The sequence below is a fragment of the Labeo rohita genome, chromosome 5 (genome assembly GCF_022985175.1).
Source record: "Labeo rohita strain BAU-BD-2019 chromosome 5, IGBB_LRoh.1.0, whole genome shotgun sequence".
In the NCBI taxonomy this organism is placed as follows: Eukaryota; Metazoa; Chordata; class Actinopteri; order Cypriniformes; family Cyprinidae; genus Labeo; species Labeo rohita.
Genome location: NC_066873.1, coordinates 38,627,087 through 38,646,156, shown reverse-complemented (window position 1 = coordinate 38,646,156; position 19,070 = coordinate 38,627,087). Strand labels below are relative to the sequence as shown.

At 34.0% G+C, this 19,070-nt stretch overlaps 1 protein-coding gene across 1 annotated transcript in view; it reads right to left on the bottom strand.

Moving 5' to 3' along the window:
* The window catches only part of sema4c (sema domain, immunoglobulin domain (Ig), transmembrane domain (TM) and short cytoplasmic domain, (semaphorin) 4C), a 73,193-nt gene that overhangs the window by 18,337 nt on the left and 35,786 nt on the right, over positions 1-19,070 (bottom strand). The window contains exons 2-6 of the mRNA XM_051109665.1: positions 15,884-16,094; positions 2,714-2,868; positions 2,394-2,456; positions 2,164-2,262; positions 98-194 (exon numbers count right to left, since the gene is read on the bottom strand). Of these exons, the coding sequence (XP_050965622.1) occupies positions 98-194; positions 2,164-2,262; positions 2,394-2,456; positions 2,714-2,868; positions 15,884-15,986 (517 nt within the window). The 5' untranslated portion in view covers positions 15,987-16,094. The remainder of the gene's footprint in view (positions 1-97; positions 195-2,163; positions 2,263-2,393; positions 2,457-2,713; positions 2,869-15,883; positions 16,095-19,070) is intronic.

Below are 19,070 nucleotides of genomic sequence, written 5' to 3'. Positions count from 1 at the left end.
ACGCATCCACAGGCTGCACCGAACACATAAGGACACCCACACACAAGACACAAGAATCATAATGCAGGTTTCTGCATGTCAGAAATGCATAACTCACCCACGATGAGGCCTGTATGACCCTTGGCAGGGTCGTAGGGGCACTTTCCCTTGCCGTCCTCCAGGGCGGCGCTATCCAGAGTGAAATGATCAGCATTCTATGAGACAAAGACAGAAACGGTCACATATGGATCGAGCACACACACACACACACACACATGACCTAATGTACACACACTGCGCCACCGGCCGTGTTTGCCAACTAGAGTTTAAGCAGCAGCTGAGCCCTCTTGTATCGTCCTTCTGCCCACACACAAATAAGTGCGCGCACACAACGACAATACACGCACAACATGCCGTCTTATCACATCGGTCCACGCTGCGTGATAACACATCCTCATTTACATTTGATATATTTCACTTTGACACACTGGAAGCCACTCGCTGAGTCACACACGCACATAGATTACCGGTTTAAAAGACTGGAATAATGTTTTTGAAACAAGTCTCTTATGCTCACCAAGGCTGCATTTATTTAAAAAATTACAGTAAAAACGGTATTATTGTGAAATATTATTATAATTTAAAAGTGCTGTTTTCTATTTGCATATATTTTAAAATGTAATTTATTCTGTGATGGGAAAGCAGAATTTTCAGCATCATTACTCCAGTCTTCAGTGTCACCTGATCCTTCAGAAATCATTCTAATATGCTAAATTGCTATTTAAAAAAATTATTATCAATGTTAAAAACAGTTTTGCTGTTTTTTTACATTTCTGTGTAAATCCTGACAGTTTTAATTAATTCTTTTCTTCAACAAAGATGCATGAAATTAATCAAAGGTGATAGTAAAGACATAATATTATGTTATTATAATGTTACAAATGATTTCTATTTCAAATAATTGAACTTTCTATTCATCAGAGAATCTTGAAAACAATGCATCATTGTTTTTACAAAATAATTAAGCAGTAAAAAGAGTTTTCAACATTGATTATAATAAGAACCATTATTAATAATTAAGCACCGATAAGCATTTTAATTTCTGAAGGATCATGTGACACTGAACCGTAATTAATGGCTGCTGAAAATTCAGCTTTGCCATCATAGGAATAAATTACTTTTTAAGATATACTCCAATAAACACTACCACTCAAAAGTTTTTTAATGTTTTTTTCTGCTTACCAAGCCTGTATTTATTTGATCCAAAGTACAGCAAAAGCAGTAAAAGTTTGAAATATTGTTATTATTTAAAATAACGGCTTTCTATTTGAATATATTTTAAAATGTAATTTATTCTTGATCATTACTCCAGTCTTCAGTGTCACATGATCCTTCAGAAATCATTCTAATATGCTGATTTGCTGTTCAAGAAACATTTTTTGATATTATTATTATCAAAACAGCTGAGTAAATTGTTTCAGGATTCTTTGATGACTAGAAAGATCCAAAGTCAGTATATATATATATATTTTTTTTTTTGGAAAGAAATTATATAAATAAAAACTTCTAATTAGCAAAGATGCTTTAAATTGATCAAAAGTGATGATAAAGACATTAATAATGTTACAAAAGATTTCTATTTCAGATAAATGCTGTTTTCTGAAATTTCTATTCATCAAAGAAACCTGAAAAAATTCTACTCAGCTGTTTTCAACATCATAATAATAATCAATGTTTTTTGAGCAGCAAATCAGAATATCAGAATGATTTAGAATGATCAGAACGATGCTAAAAATTCAGCATGAAATCACAGGAATAAATTATATTTTAAAATATATTCAAATAGAAAACAGTTCTTCTAAATAGTAAAAACATCAAAATGTTACTGTTTTTGCTGTACTTTGGATGAAATAAATACAGGCTTGGTGAGCAGAAGAGACTACTTTAAAAAGCATTATAAATCTTCCTGTTCAAAAGCTTTTGACTGGTAGTGTACATTGCAACAATGTTTCAATTTACTGTATATCCAGCATAAAAGCATGAGAGTTCTTTCAAAAACATTTTAAAATCCTAACAATTCTCAACTACACAGCAAATGTAGCTCCTCCATCATATCACAGCCTGCTCCACTTGATCATGCGGCTGAGATGGATTTCTGAGTCAAAGATAAGAGCGCACACTCACAATATAGGTGCATTTGGGCTGGAAGGCGTACGTCCCGCATGTGTACAGGTATGTGTGGTTGTAGCTCTGCAGGAAGCGTATGTAGTTGAAGCACTCAGTCTGCAAAGACGGCCATGACAGCGAGAGACACAAAGAGAAAATAGGTGAGAGGGAGGGAGAGTAAATGCATTTCAGCAAGGCCAGACAAAGTAAAGCTGTTAAAACATAAAGGATGCAACATCAGCCGCTACCTGGTTATTCTTCCCCTTCGCTGCGCACTCTCTTTTCTTTTCCACTGGAGCAGACCACTCAATCTAGGAGAGAAAGAGACATGACTTTTTACGAGCAAATAGCACTCTGCATGTAAAACGTGCATTCGCTATGAATGCCGCAACTGGCAATTTACTACAAATGGCGGTGGCATTGAAAGAGTGAGTCATTTTTAAATGCTGATATTTTTGAATGATAAAATGCTAATGCCCTTTTTGCTTGATGGCTGTGGATTAGTATTTATTGGGTGCATCAGGGCTTTTCTGAATCAAATAAAATGTTTTTTCTTGACCGAACATACCTGTGGTCGGAGCTGTCTGCTGATGTCGTTGGGATCCAGGGCGAAGATGTGCTCTCTGGCGCCCACGTACAAAACCCTCTCATGCTCTGCCAGGGTCAACATGGTGTAGTTCCACACCCCGACTGCGCGAAACCTCGCCATACTGTCGTGCACGTCTGAAAGGAGAGAGGAAATGTGTTTTTTGGGGGTATTAAATGTGATCCAAATGTCACTGATCCAATATGACTCTTGGGCTTTTAAAAAAAATCTCTCGCATTTATCATGTTCACCGACACCCCTTCTGAAAATGCCAACTTAGGCAAGCATGAATTTCCATGGATACTCATAACCTTTGCCTGAACTGGTTGGCAATGTGTTAAAAAGATTAATTTGGGTCAATATGAATTTACGTGATCCAGTTATGCTGGATAGTGCAGGTTTTATAGCATCAGATGATGTATTATCAACAAATATAAATTAACAATAAATGATATAAATGAAATCAATATATATTTATGATTTAACATAAACCTACATTAAAAAATGTTAATTGTTAATGTTATATAAATAACATTTATGTGCAAATATATTTTAATTAGTGCTGTTAAATTTGCAATTAGTCGCATCCAAAATAAATTTTTGTGTTTACATAATGCATGTACTGTGTATATTTAAATGTGTATATAAATACACACAAGTACATGTATATAAGGAAAAAAATATATGATTTGCATTATATATAAATATTTTTATATATAAATATTGCATATATTTCTTAAATATATACACGAAATATAAATGTACACACACATATATTATGTAAACACCAACTTTTGTTTTGGATGCGATTAATTGCAAATAATCAATTTGACAGCACCATTTTTTAATTATATCTTGATATATTGTAATAATATTTTTTAATAATGTATATTTTAATGATATATAAACTAAATAAATAACCATTCATTTACTACAAATAAAATCATATATGATTTATATTATATATAAATATAAATATATATTGCATATATTTCTTAAATATATACATGGATGTGTGTATATTTATTAATACATACATAAATATTTGTACACACACATATATTATGTAAACACCAACTTTTACTTTTAATTAACATATATATATATATATATATATATATATTTAAAATAAATCGCAAATAAATTTTGCGATTAATTGCATACAAAATAAAAGTTTGAGTTTGCCTAATATATGTGTGTGTGATGTGTGTAATTATTATGTATATATAAATACAAACACATTTATGTATATATTGAATAAATATTTATAAGTATATGTATTATTATATTTTTTATATATAATAAAAATATTTTGTACTAACATATTTCTCTGATATATACATTAATTATATCACAGCCCTAATACACACACACATATACATATATACACACACACACACACACACACATATATATATATATATATAACCAACTAATATATACCGAGTAATCCATCCATATATATATCTTGAGTATCATCTTGAGCTATCTGTGGCAGACTTAAAACAAAGGGCGGCATCTTCAATCTTGGTTTAAGCCAGTGAAGAAGCCAGGAGGGGACACCAGAATCCCATGCATCCCTGAACACACCAGAACACTGTGTCTGATCTGATTTACCGCTACCATGGCAGACGAGTGCAGAGAGGAGAGAAGGTTATGATGAGCAAGTGCTCCAAGAGAAGAGGGGAGAAAAGACAACTTGGAGAGACACGGTGAGTGCTGGTGAAGATTCTGCCAGGATGGAAGTCAGGAGAGCATGTGGTTATTAGTTGGAGAGCGGCAGCTTGTTAACATATAAGAGGGCTGGATGATCCAAGAGGAGAGGGGAAACAGATTTCCCCCAGGGAGGATGGAGAACATCTGCTGGGTTGCAAACAGCCAGGGAGATGTGACAGAGCGCACAGACACACACATGCTCTCACTTCTAAATACCTGCATAATGACTCAAATGCCTCTCAGCCAGTCATAGACCTTTGAGTTTATTGAGCTTTGTGCTGAGACGAGCACAGAGTGCCATTTCTAATTATTATTCCGAGAAGATGCCAATTATGCACAGTGGGGCAGGCCGCACTTACAGATCCTGACCAGATAGTGGCAATGCTGAGCAAACTGGCCACTGAGGGGGTTCTTTGTCTGTTTTGTACAAGGAGGTCTGGTGGCTGATGGTGCCATGAGAAAATATATAGTCTCAAACTTTTCACTGGTAACAATGCTGAGCAACGACGTGAACAACAGCTGACAGGAAAAAAATGAGGGATTAATCAATGTCAAAATTCTGGTGAATAATCAAAGCGGATAATTGTTTTCATGCTATAGTTAAAAATAAATGGCTGCTATTAAAAATGCATATTATTTGTTAATTTTTTTTGTTTTGTTCAATTAAAAATAAAACAAAATCAGTCCTTTTGAATGCTAATGCTACATACAAATTTAGGCATCAAAACATTGTAATGTATATGTTGCAATATTACACATGTTGACACTCTAAATTTACTTAAATTTAAATTACAATAAATGAAAACTAAATTGACATATAATGAAAAATGACAAAACCAAGACAAAACTATTTTTTAAACTATATATATTTTTTAAAGAATTGCAAAGAATTACATCTATAATAATTATTCAATAAATATTGTGCATCCGATAAAACATGTTAGTAGATGTAAGTAAATGTATATATATTTGATATATATTATAATATGTTTTATATTAATAACAAATATACAACAAATATTGTGTATCCCATGGAAAATATAAGTAGGCATCACAACATTATAATGTATATTTATAATATAAGCTGATAATTATTTTCATCTTATGGTTAACAATGATAAATAGGAGGTATTAAAAATGCGTATTATTTTGTCAAAATATTTTGTTTGTTCTGTTAAATAAATTAACTTGCATATTAATTTAGGCATGAAAGCGTTGTAATGTACAATGTAAATATAACATTGTATAAATATTACAAAATGTTAACACTCTACATTTACTAAAATTGAAATAAAAATAAATTAAAACTTGACATTAAAAAATGAATAAAAGCAAGAAACAATATTTTAAGTTATATCATTTTATATATTTTTAAAAAGAACTACAATGAATTAGGCCTTTTATCTATAATAATTATTCAGTAAATATTGTGCACCCCATAAAACATGTTAGTACATGTAAGTAAATGTATAATTATAATATTACATTTAACAATGTTATTAAATTATGAGTGTTTTGATGTATATTACATATATTATGTTTTATATTAATAACAAATATACAAGAAATATTATGCATCCCATAGAAAATATAAGTAGGCATCACAACATTACAATGTATATTTATAATATAAGCTGATAATTATTTTCATGTTATGGTTAAAAATGATAAACAGCAGGTATTAAAATGCATTCCATTTTGTCAAAATATTTTGTTTATTTTGTTAAATAAATAAAAAAATAAAATCAATCAGAATCCTAATGCTACATAAGAATTTAGGCATCAAAACACTGTAATGTACAGTATAAATATTATATTCATAAATATTACAGTATGTTGACACTCTAAATTTACTAAAACTAAAATAAGAATAAAACTAAACTTATATTAAAAATGAATAAAAACAACAAAAGCAAGACAAAACTATATTTTAACAGTTACATAATTTTAGATGTATTTAAAAATCAAAAAGAATTAAGACTTACATCTATAATAATTATTCAATAAATATTGTGCATCCCATGAAAAATGTTATTAGATGTAAGTAAATTAATATTTAGAATATTACACTGTTATTAAATTATAAATGTTTATATATATATATATATATAACAACACTTATATTCATATAATAAATATATAGTAAATATTCATTCCAAGGAAAAAATCAGTAGGATCCTCCCAAAAATTAATTAGGCACTGGTAAAACATCTACCATTGCATTTGTCGGTTTCAAAAATAAAAATAAAGCAGATACATGAATACTTTGAATGGCCATCAATGGAGAAAGATGCCAGATGGTGCAGTTACAGCATCCACCAGCAGGGGCTGACTGCCAATGCTAAACTTGCAAAACTTTCCCACTTGGTTTTGGATGGCTAGCAGAATTTAATTAAAAAAGCAAACAAAAGAAGATCAAAAACAAGGAACACACAAAGAACAAGTCAACCAAAGCCCACAGGAGCGTATCTAATGGAGTCTCTATCTAAGTGTATGGCCTAAAAACGGAACAAGCTAAAAATAGATGTCACTTTGAATTGAATCCAGATGTGAGCAACATAAAGGGAACAGAGGTGAACTTTCAGTGTGTGTGTGTGTGTGTCTTTGTCCTTCACGAGCTCTCAGCTGGGCCGAATGAGAGGGCAGCGAGCTCTGGTTGAGGGAATCGAGCCACAGAACTGAAACGAGTCAAGTTGAAGGCTGCTGCTTTTCTCTGATGTTCCTCCACGGCTCCTTACAAAGCAGCTTTGCTATAAATACAGTCCTGCCCCTGCTTATAGCTCATAACCGCAGCACTCCAAACACACACTCTGCTATTAAAGACCTATTTTAAGTCCTTTGAAGCTTTGACATGGACACCAAAGAATGACTTAGAAACACAAAAAATGGACACACACACACTAATTAGGAAGAGAAAAGCGCGTACACGCATATACAGGCTATAAAAACACATCCACGTTCGCTAGGACAAAGACGAGAGGAGCCACCGTCTGAGGCCGACACTTCACGGCACAATTAAAAGAGAAAAGGAAAAAAAAAAACACATTAAGAAAGACGCAGGTGGCGTGTTTACGCTGACACGCGAACACAAACGGTGCGCTTAAGAGCGTGAGAGAGTGGGCGGCTGGGGGGACGAGGGGAAGTGCTGTAATTGCAGTAGATTAGATGAAGGAGTGGTGCTGCCGCTGCTTTGGGAAGGGAAGAGAGAGAAGAACACGGCTCAGCAACAGGAAACGGTCAGAGCGGATTACCACAACAATAGGCCGAAAAACTCGCAAACGCCACAAAGTGCACAGAGCGAGTGAGGGAACGTCGACAGAAATGGAAAGAGGTGTGGTGTGGAAAAAAAAACGTCACGATATGAGAATATACGTGGTATTTTTCACACTCTTTCTCCTAGTTAGCAATGAGATGCTTAGCACTTGGAGGCTTCTGCTTGAAGGTGCTGTGGAATACCCACTCGTAAATTGACAGACATCCCAACTTCCTGACAGATGTCAGTGAAATATGTGTCATACCTGTCTCAGTGACTGCGTAAACAGCAGAGAAGAGTCGGGGGAGCGGCCCACGCCTCTTAGCCAGAAACGCTCTCTGCATGTGAATCGTTGTGCATGTTCATGATTGCTGACATCTGGGTTGCTTACATGTTTCAGAGGGGCTTTGAAAGCAGGACATGTGGTTTAGCAAAATGGTGGGTGTTAGCAAAATAGCTAACAGAAATTACTTCTGAGAAAAAGACCTTTGTATTCTCTATAAAGTCTTATGCTAATTGCTGGGTTTTGGAAAACAGCAGGCCATTAGTTAATGGTGCCAGCTGGTTTACCAGCTACCATGCAAAACCAGTGTAGGACTAACTTAAGACGTGCTTGTACCTGGTTTGGTGCAGTTAAGAACTTTTGCAACATTGTTAACTAAAAAAAACAAACAAACAAACTTAAAAACCTTTCAACTTACAAAATTCAATTATAAATGTTGCATTGGCTACTAACTGTTTTTCAACTAACTCAGTTTTACTGTCCATTAAATGATTTCTCATTTAAGTTCAAGTTTTACATTTTTCAATATAGTATTTATAATTTATATTTATATAATTTATTTATAAAGCTAAAGAAGCTAAAGAAATATTTAAAAAGCAACATAATGCACATAACAAAAGCACATATCAATGTTACTAACACTAAAATTAAAATTGAAACTGAAAATATAAAAATAAAAACCGTCATACTAAAATAACATTTGCTACCAGCAAATGATCAGCTTGCCAAATATTTGATCTGCTATTTTTATTTGTAATTTTAGTGAAAGGTTTTGGTAATTTTGTCATGTGTTTAATATTTCTATTTAGCTTTTACTTTTATTACATTTTTTATTTAAAACATATTTTTCATTTCAGGTTAAGTTTTTATTTATTTATTGTTATTTAATATTTTTTAAAATATTTTTTACTAAACAAAGAATAAGTTGACTTAAAATTAAATCTAAAGAAATATTTAAATAATAGTAAAAATGTACATAAAACTCTACTTCTCTTTATATTTTTGTTCCTACTTTTAATTTTAGTTAAAAGTTTTGCTAATTTTGTTAAGTGCTTAATATTTCTGTTGCTATTCTTTTTATTTCATTTTTGGTTTTAGTAATTTTACTGTCAATTAAAACTTATTTCTCATTTTAGTTTAAGTTTTTACTTTTTTAATCTAATCTATATATATATGAAAACTATATAATGAAAACTAAATAAATATTTAAATAAATACAAATAAAATAAAAATGTACATAAAAGCACATAACAATGTTACTATAACTATAAAAATTAAAACAAAAAACTTAAAATACTAAAATAAAAGCTATATTATACTAAAGTAACTCTTGCACCAAATGTTTGATATGCTCTTTATATTTTTAATTTTAATTTTAGTTAAAAGTTTTGGTAATTTTGTGCTTAACATTTCTCTTTAGCTTTTATTTTTATTTCATTTTTTGGTTTGAGTAATTTTACAATTAAAACATTTCTCATCTGAGTTTAAGTTCTTGAGTTTATGTACATTTTTAATCTAATATTTTTATTTGACATTTTTTACTAACTGAAACAAATAAGTTGACAACGTGGATTACAATAACAAAAACTAAAATAAAAATTAAAGCTATAGAAATATCAGAATAATAAAAAAAGTGCACACAACAAACACACATAACAATGTTAATTAACACTAAAATGAATATGAAAAATGAAAATATAAACATAAAAGCTATATTATACTAAAATAACACTTGCACCAGCAAATGACCAGCTCAGACTAACTAATGACTACCTTAGACCAGCTAGAAGCCAGTTATTATTCTAAAACACAGCTACCAAGGAAAGTTTCGTAAGAGATCTCAACAATCTCACGAACTATGCTCAGATTTGCCAAAATACCAAAGCCTGCAATCAATTTCATAAGATCTCAAACATTAAATCAACATAAGACATTCACAACCGTTTTACATTCATGTGACGTATTTCAGAGGAAACAACAACAAAGAGTAGCACAGGACGTACTGCAATGAATGAATGGGATTAGAAATTAAAAACGAAAGTCATTTCATAGGTGGAGCAAGATTATGATAACAATTTTTGCTCTAGAGTAATGTTCACTGACAAAATGTGTGCAGTAAGACCAAAAACATGCATCAGGCAAGTCAATATGGTCAATTTCGATTTCACGTTGACTAAGTCTCCCGAGCTATGAAACAGCAACATCAGAGCAATGAAATTGTCCTCGGGGCCCAACAAGAGCGAATGCGGGAATGGCAGAGAGAGCGAAAAAGGTGTGGGTGCTGAGAAAATGACAGAAACAGTATGGGAGTAAAAGAGCAAGGTGGAAATGTGGGGAAAAAAATGCAAGATTGAAAGAAAATGAAAGAGAGAGCGGAAGAGACAGGATGACAGTAAAAGGGAGAGATGTGTGAAAGGTTGTTGAAAATAGGCCGGCGTTTGACAGACCGGGGGGGAGACTGCAGTCGAGAATTGAGCTCACAGCTTGTACCGAGTTTGACCTTTTCATGAAAGTGGCGAGCACACAAAAAATAGAAAGACTTTCTTTTTTCTGTCCCCTTTAACAAACAGCCTCCTTCTGGAGCGTACAGGTCCACAAAGGGTACGGGAGACAGATTTATTGAATGAAAAAAGCAACACACTTTTACAGACAATGAGACGTACAAGTGCAGGAGAGGGCGTCTGTTAGAGAGGATAAATCACAGACGTTTGTGTATATCTGTGTGTGGGGAGGAGCTGGGCACGGATAGACGGATAGGACTGGCTTCGGTCCACTTACATAAACACACACGCATACACACGCAGTGGGCCTGTCCTTTTTTAGCGGAGGCCGTCATTATAGTAATTGGAGGGTAGGGAGATGTGCTAGGCAGGCAGTCCCTTTCTCTCTCTCTCTACGTAGCTTTGCCATCCTCAGCGCATTGGGCTTAGTATAAACGCACAAACCCTCTAAGTAAGCTGGAGTTTCATTTGGCCTCTGGTGAAATTTGTCTTTAATTTTCTGTTTGATCAGCTCTATTTATAGTTTTATTTTTCATTTGGATTTTAGTTAAAAGTTTTGTAATTTTGCTATGTGCTAAGTAATCCTATTTAGCTTTAATTTATTTTCACTTCTGTTTATTTCTCATTTAAGTTGAATTTTTTTTAAAGTTTTTTTCCCTTAAGCTTTCAAGTTCTATCTATCTATCTATCTATCTATCTATCTATCTATCTATCTATCTATCTATCTATCTATCTATCTATCTATCTATCTATCACACATACACATATATGTATCTACAAATAATTTAATTTTTATTTTAGTTTTAGTAATTTTAGTACATCACGTTAAACATTTCAGTATTTTTAAGGTTTTTAAGTTTTAATTTTTGTTTCTAATATTTATATTTTATTTCGGCTTTAATTCAATCACTTAAAGCGATTTTTATTAGTTTTATTTGTGCAGTCATACTATTACACTGTAAAAAAATAAAAAAAAAATAAATAGTTGTTTCAACTTAAAATAATTTGTTCCCCCGCTGACTTAAATTAACATTAAGTAACTTAAAATTGAAGTTGACTAAACTAAAAATTTTAAGGCAGTGCGGTAACAAATTATATTAAGTTGAAACAACGTTTTGAAAGATTTTTTTACAGTGTAATCTAAGTCAGCTACAGTTTCTTTTGGAAAGTCTTTAATTTTCTGTTTAACTTGCTCTTTATATTTTCATTTTTTTAATTTTAAATTTAGTTTAAATATGATTTTGAATTATGTTTTTTTTTTAAATTGTTTATATTTTCATTTAGTAATTTTGTTATTTACATTTTTTACATATATTTTATATATTTATAAATATATATTTATATATTTTCTATCATTTATTTTATATATATATATAAAAGTTTTTTATATTTCTATTTAACTTTAGTTCTATTTTAGTTTTAGATTTATTAACTGTAGTACATCAAGTTAACCTTATTTCAGAAAATGTATTGCAAAAGCAATATTTATAATTTACTTTAAAAGGGAACCTTGGGTATTAAAAGACTTGTATGGCTTAATATAACATAAATGTTGTCTCTTACTGAAATATGTAGTAGAAAACCCATGAAAGATTTACGTTATTTAAAAAAAATCCACATTGTTTTATACGTATTTTGGACTATTATGATGTAAAATGGTTGTACTTGGTGAGCTACTGGGGTACATGTTGCTATTTTTACCACAACAAAACTCAGAAAATAAAATACTAATACAATGACCACAGCTACTGAAAGAGTGAGGCTTTAACAAAATGCTGTACCATCGATTTCCCCATAAGGAGTCTAAACGCCCCGAATATCGAGTGAAATCCACGCTGAAAAACTCCTTCAGCAGCTGCGGCGTCACAACAAGCGTCAGCATGTTTACTTCCTGCCAGGATGGCATCTAGCGTTTCTTGTCTCTGCCATTTGTAAGCTCCTTCAGTAGTTTTGGTCTACTAAAAGCCTCAAAAGCATCAGAGCTAACGTGGACAGAACAAAGATATGGGTCTTTAGGAAGTTTTATTTGTCCTATTCTTTTCTCCTCTTTTTATCGCTAGGAAAAACAGTGAAGACTTGCATCACTTCTCTTGTTCCCCTTCGACTGAAAATTACAACCAAAAGCCATGCAATGTGGCATAATATCAGTATTTTATTTTCCGAGTTGTGTATTCCAAGTTGTGCTGTGGTAAATATAGCAACAGGTAGTGCCACCGAGTGCAACCATTTCACATCATTGAAATAATGGTGGATGTGGACAATGTGGATTTTTTAAAAAGTCTTTCATGGGTTTTCTACTACATATTTCAGTAAGAGACATTATTTACAGTACATTAATCCATGCAAGTCTTAATAGCCTTATTTTCCTTTAAGATTTTTAATTTAAGATTATCATCTAATATTTATTTTACTTCAGCTTTTTTCAGTTACTGAAAGCAATTTTGAATAGTTTTAGTCTGCGCATTCATACTATTCATCTAAGTCAGCAGGAGTTTCCTCGGGTCTTTAATTTTCTCTGTGACCCGCTCTCGTTCTCTCTCTCTGACCACGTTGTGCACCGATTGCTTTGCTGTGGAAAGTTACGGGTGGGGTGTGGAAAGAGGCGGGGCCTGCGACTCCCCTTTGAACTCTCAGAGCTGTTTTTCAGGGCGAAGACAACAGTATAACGTCTGCCAAAGTAAGTCACAGCGCTTTGATAATGAACGGAGGGGGAGAGATGGGAATGAAAAGACATTTAGTTTAGAAAGACGTGTTTACTTGTGAATCCCAGGCGTTTTTAAGATGGAGATAATTGTGGAGGAGGGGTCTTCAGAGGCTGTGGGTGTGGAAAGTAGTGGGTAAATATTATCTCTGCTGTGATCCAGCTCTCCACCTCCAACCACACACATACACACACACACACACACACGATACTGGAGCTCTAAATCCCTCAGACTGCCAGTCTAAGCACTCTGCATGCTCACACACATAAACATTAAAGTGCACTCCGATGCTTTGCCTGTTTTTCACTCTTTCATCCTCCCTGAAAAGCGCATGTGCGCCGCGCAGGCCTACTGTTTTTGTGGTTTAGGGCCCAAACGTAGTCACACATGACCTGAAACAGTAGTTAAACACACACTGCAGACACACTGTGTACTTTTCTGTTCTTTCTGGACTTTCTTTGACGTCTTTCTCTCTCTCTCTCTCACTGGAGCTCAACTAAAGCCATTTCCTGTCCATTTAAGGCTGTGTTCCCAGCCGCTACGCTCTCTACTGAGAGCTTAAAAGGAGATGCTATCAGTTCATGTGTGTACATATAAAATCATGCCTACTGCTTGATGTTTACTGTGGTTGTTTGTTTGATTATCAACAGTAATTTGGATTAAAACAGGAAAAGACTGAGAGGAATATTTACTAAACAGCTGTGCCACTGTTGCATGCAGCTTATCATTAAACACCAGTAATCTAATCGTTAAGCTTTAATTTAAGCCATGTCATTCATGTTACTTGTCTCCTTTCAATATAAACTACTGTTCAAAACTTTATGCATTTGATTAAAAGTGACAGTAAAGACATAATGTTACAACAGATTTTTAGTTTAAAGAAATGTTGTTATTTTGAACTTTTATTCATTAAAGAATCCTGAAATTTGAAATCAAAAGAATAAATTACATCTTAAAACATATAAATAGAAATCCATTAATTTTAGTTAATTTTAGTTTTTATTTATTGGATTTCTGATCAAATAAATGCAACCTTGGTAAGCAAGACACTTCAGAAACATCTATTGATCTTCACAGAAGTAATTCATCAAATGACGGAGAAGAGTGTTATAACAGGGCACGCATCCAGACTTGCGGTGTAGACTAGTGCACTTTCTGCATTTTAAAGAGCCGATTCAGATGTCTGGACTACAGTAGTGAAGTGATGTTTTACAGTCTCAGCATAGTATGCCAGATCACGGTAGTCTGCTAACAACCCTTTATGCAGAACTAGCCTGCAACTGGCGTACAAATGAATATCATTAACCGAATTTTTGTGCTAAAGTGAATGCAAATACTGCCTCTTAGACAGTATTTTGTCTCTTATTGCTGTGAAAACATCAACAAATGCTTAAACAGAATGGATTTACTTGAGAAACAAAATTTCAGAGCATTTCAAGTCCGAAGCCCAAAAGTTTTCACACCCTACTGTCAAATACTTTTTCTCCTGTTTTAGGAGAGTAGTTCAGTTCCAGAACAAAAATTCACAGATAATGTACTCACCACTTTGTCATCCAAGATGTTTATGTCTTTCTTTTTTCAGTCGTAAAGAAACTGTTTTTTGAGAAAAAAAAACATTTCAGGATATCTCTCCATATAATGGACATCTATGGCTCTAAATGATCCCAAGGGCTCTAATGTACAATTTATATACTTTTTAACCGCAAACGCTCGTCTTTGTCTAGCTCTGTGTGAACTGTGTGTATTTCTGTTTCAAAACTCCCATCTCATTTTCTCCTCCAACTTCAAAACTGTCTTACATCACTTTACAAAAAAGGTAAAACAACAACGCTGGATGATTTTGAAGGTAGAGTTTTTTGTTTTTAGAACTAGATAAGACCCTTCTTCCTTTACTGGGATTGTTTAGAGCCCTTTGAAGCTGCATTTAAACTGCATTTTGAAAGTTTAAACTGGGGGGCACCATAGACATTCATTACATGGAGAGAAATCCTAAAATGTTTTCCTCAAAAAACATAATTTCTTTACGTGTGAAGAAAGAAAGACATGAACATCTTGGATGACAAGGGGATGAGTAAATTATCTGTTCATTTTTGTTCTGGAAATGAACTTCTTTAAGTATAAACCTCACTAAATTTTGTTAGATGTATGCTAAAAATGTAAAAGAAAAACATTTTTCCAATAAGGAAAGAAAACATAATTCATAATTCAAATGATATTATCTGATAACAAGTCTTATAATATTTCAAGTAAATGCATTTTGCGTGCTTAGAGATTTTTTCAAGGATGTTTAGATGTTTTTTTCTTAGAAAATAACAAAAATACTGATGAGGATTAAAAACACTATCGCACAACTTGTTCTTAGCGAATTCCCCTCAGAGAAAGCATAAGAGCTGCGGCATAGAAAACATTGTGAGAAAGGAAGAACAGGCACAAATGGAGAGAGTGCAAACGAATAGGGATGTAAGCTCTTTACCATAAAGGCCTATAAACCATACAGTAATGTGATATCTCAGTGAATTCAAAGCAGAAATCACACCTCTTATCTTAAATCTGCATGGAGAATGAAGGGAGGGGCCGACTAAAGAAAAGAAGAAAGGGACGGACGAATAAAGAAAGGAGGAGTACCATAAAAACAGTGTGGGAAAAAAGGGAACGGGACAGTAGGCTCACAGTTTTGTTTGGTCATTAGATACTCACCATTATATTTAACTGTCTTGCGTGGGACGGGGTTCCAGTTGACGCAAATCCCCTTTTCAAAGCCGATCACGAAGATCACGAGAAGAACTTTCGCACACCCCATTTTTCGCTCCCACTCCTTTTATTCCGGAATGCAGATTGTGATTGGATGAGAAGCGAGGGTTCTAATTGGACGACGAGGTGTGGAGGCTCCAGATGCACACAACGGCTCCTGTCAGGGGAGATACAGAAAACAAAAAACATAAACAAAAGTGATTACAAGACACACGCCGACCTCCCTAGAGCCTTCCTGTCGCTATCCCAGTAGAGCTGGAACTGTTTATGGAGTGGCAAAACACAGTCAGGACAATTTAATGACATATTTTACACTCTTTCAGAAGGTACAAGGATAAATGCATCTTGGCAGACCACCAGCAAAATTGTGGATGCTTGTCAGAGCGCGACAGCATCAACACAACTCACCGTCGTTTACGAAGAACACGTCGCACGTGGAAGACGGCCTGTTTCTGACAGGCGCGGACAAACGAGAGATGCGTTTGTAATTATAATTGGAGTCTGCGTTCTCCTGAATGCATTATGATGAAGCCCGAAGCAAGGTTTCAAGGGGAAAAAAAAGAGGCCTGAACGGTCCAGTCTGTTCAGCAATTGCTGTTTTCACACGTTTGCTCTAATCATCAACTCACACCTGTTTCTCTCCATTAAAAAGGGAAATTAGGGCCTTGATAATATTTGCTGATTTGAGAGCAAACCCATTGACTTTTAAATGTGCGTCAAATGTCAAATACTGTTTAGCGGCTGAGTTAACAATGTAAAGCCCTCTTTCTGCCTGCACTGTCTTTTATCATTCAGTCTGAAAAGGTTGTGTGAATTTAAACGTTCGAAGTGATAAGCAAGTGCAGAGGGGCGGCCTTTCACCATCATCGGATTGAGATGCGGACCTGTGCGGGAACAATCTCGCGACCATTGATTTCTGTTTCTCTTTTTTCATTAGCATGAAAAAGAGAGCCAGAGAGAGAGAGAGAGAGAGGACAGATAAGAGGAGTCAAAGATGCTGGCGATTCGCTCTAAATGAGTTGTCTGTAATAGAGGGGTTGCAATATAGCAATTCGATGACTCACATCTCCACTTGCACGGCAGTTTTTTATTGGATCGATGCGCTGCTGCTTATATCTGTGCTGTGGGGAGGGACTGGTATGCGTCAGGCTGTTGTGACAGGCGGTGTCTACATGACTTTAAAAACAGGTGATTGTGTTCTCCGCACTTTTTCTTGGACGGCACTTCCACATATACATCAAGGGCGTTTCCTTCCCTGGCAAGGGAGGAAAGGGAGGCAGTGCCTTCTCAAAATACTGCAAATATTACAAAATATAACATTAAAAAGTTTATAAATCCCTCGTTTTTGTAAAGAAACATTATCCAACAGCAACACCAGCAGGTAAAGTTACAGCAGGAGTCCACGACTCTCTCGCCTCCCCTGAGCCCATTGAGTTTTAACAGACCCCTAAAACGTGCAGTGAGTTTGTTGGGGGGTAACTGAGAAAGAACTGAGGAAAGTTAAGTGAGATGAGGCAATGCCTCCATCGTGATATGACTGGATGTTACTGGTTATGTTCGGCTCTGATTGGTTCATACGATATGTCCCGCCTCTTGTGTTCATGCGCATTTCGCGTTCCAAATCAATCTGAATGAACAATATAATTGCGTTGGTGAGATTCATACTTAGCTTTAAAAAACAGAATATTGATTACATTGTTATTTAAAAAAAAAAAAAAAAATATATATATATATATATATATTTTTTTTCAGATAGTGTAAGTAATGTTTATTTAACCAACAAAACGTGACCGGGAAATTAATTTACATAAAAAAAAAATAGAACACCACTGCACACTACTTCTGAAAATTTAGGTAGTATCAGATAAATTAATATTTCACAAATTAAAAAAAGTAATAAATATTGTTCTTATATACATAAACGTACACACACACAGAAACTTTAAAATTTGGTAAATACAAATAATTACAAAGAAATAGCAATTCTCAATACTGAAATAGTATCTTGTAAAAAATACTCCACTAATCCTTGCCTATTTTACATATTTGAAAAATCATTTCTACAGTGTACATCGATGTTTTGTTTTCTATGGAAGCCCATAATAATAAGGTAATTGCAACTTTTTTGCAACACAATTCAGTTTTTTTTTTTTTTTTTTTTTGTATATTTACATCTTGCTTTTTTTCCCCTCAGAATTCTGATATAAACTCATAATTGTGAGTTAGAAGGTCATAATTGCAAGAAAAAACTTTAAATTGCAAGATACAAATTTGCATTAGCAAGAAAAAAGTCAGAACTGTGAGATATAAACTTGGAATTTGAGGACTTTGCCTCCTTATTTCAGAACACTGCACACCACTTCTAAAAATTTCAGCAGATACCAACACAATATCAAAACAAATCAATAATTCAAAAATTTATAAGACAAAATAAATATTGTTTTTTATATATGACATACACACACATACACACACACACACACACACACACACACAAAACTGCCCTGTGTTGCTGCTCACTAACAGATATCTGACTGTTACACTAAGAAGCTTCATATGATCATGTTTGACCTGCAGAGGGATTATGGGTAGAGCTCCAACAGCAACAGAGCAGAGCAGCTCTCAGAGACCTTGTGCTAAATCTCTGGAAAACTACCATTTCAACCTCCAAGAACAGAGAGTAAATCTCTCTTGTCACATGCGAAGGCACATTGCTGTAGGCAGACCATTTAATAAATGTAAAAAGCTACATGATTTCCTATATATAAAGCTATATTTTCTACACGTTGACTATTACACATTAAATAATGCTTAAAATATCATATTTTTCAAATATTATACAGCAAGAAATCTCAAAATACAGATTAACACAAAACCCAACTACTGTAAAACAAATAAATAATTTAATAAAAAAGAAATAAATACTGTGCTTCATCCAAAGGAAGTGAACACTTCTTTGGAAGCGAACTCCTCCCATAAGAAAACAAACTGCCCTTTTTCCGCCATTTTTCATGCCCCTCCGGAAAAAGGCCAAAGGTTGAGTGATGACCGGCTTTGTGAGTCTAAAGCGTTTCCCATCTCCAACCAATCTGCTCTTGTCTTCCTGTCAATAATAAGCTCTTCTCCAGAACTA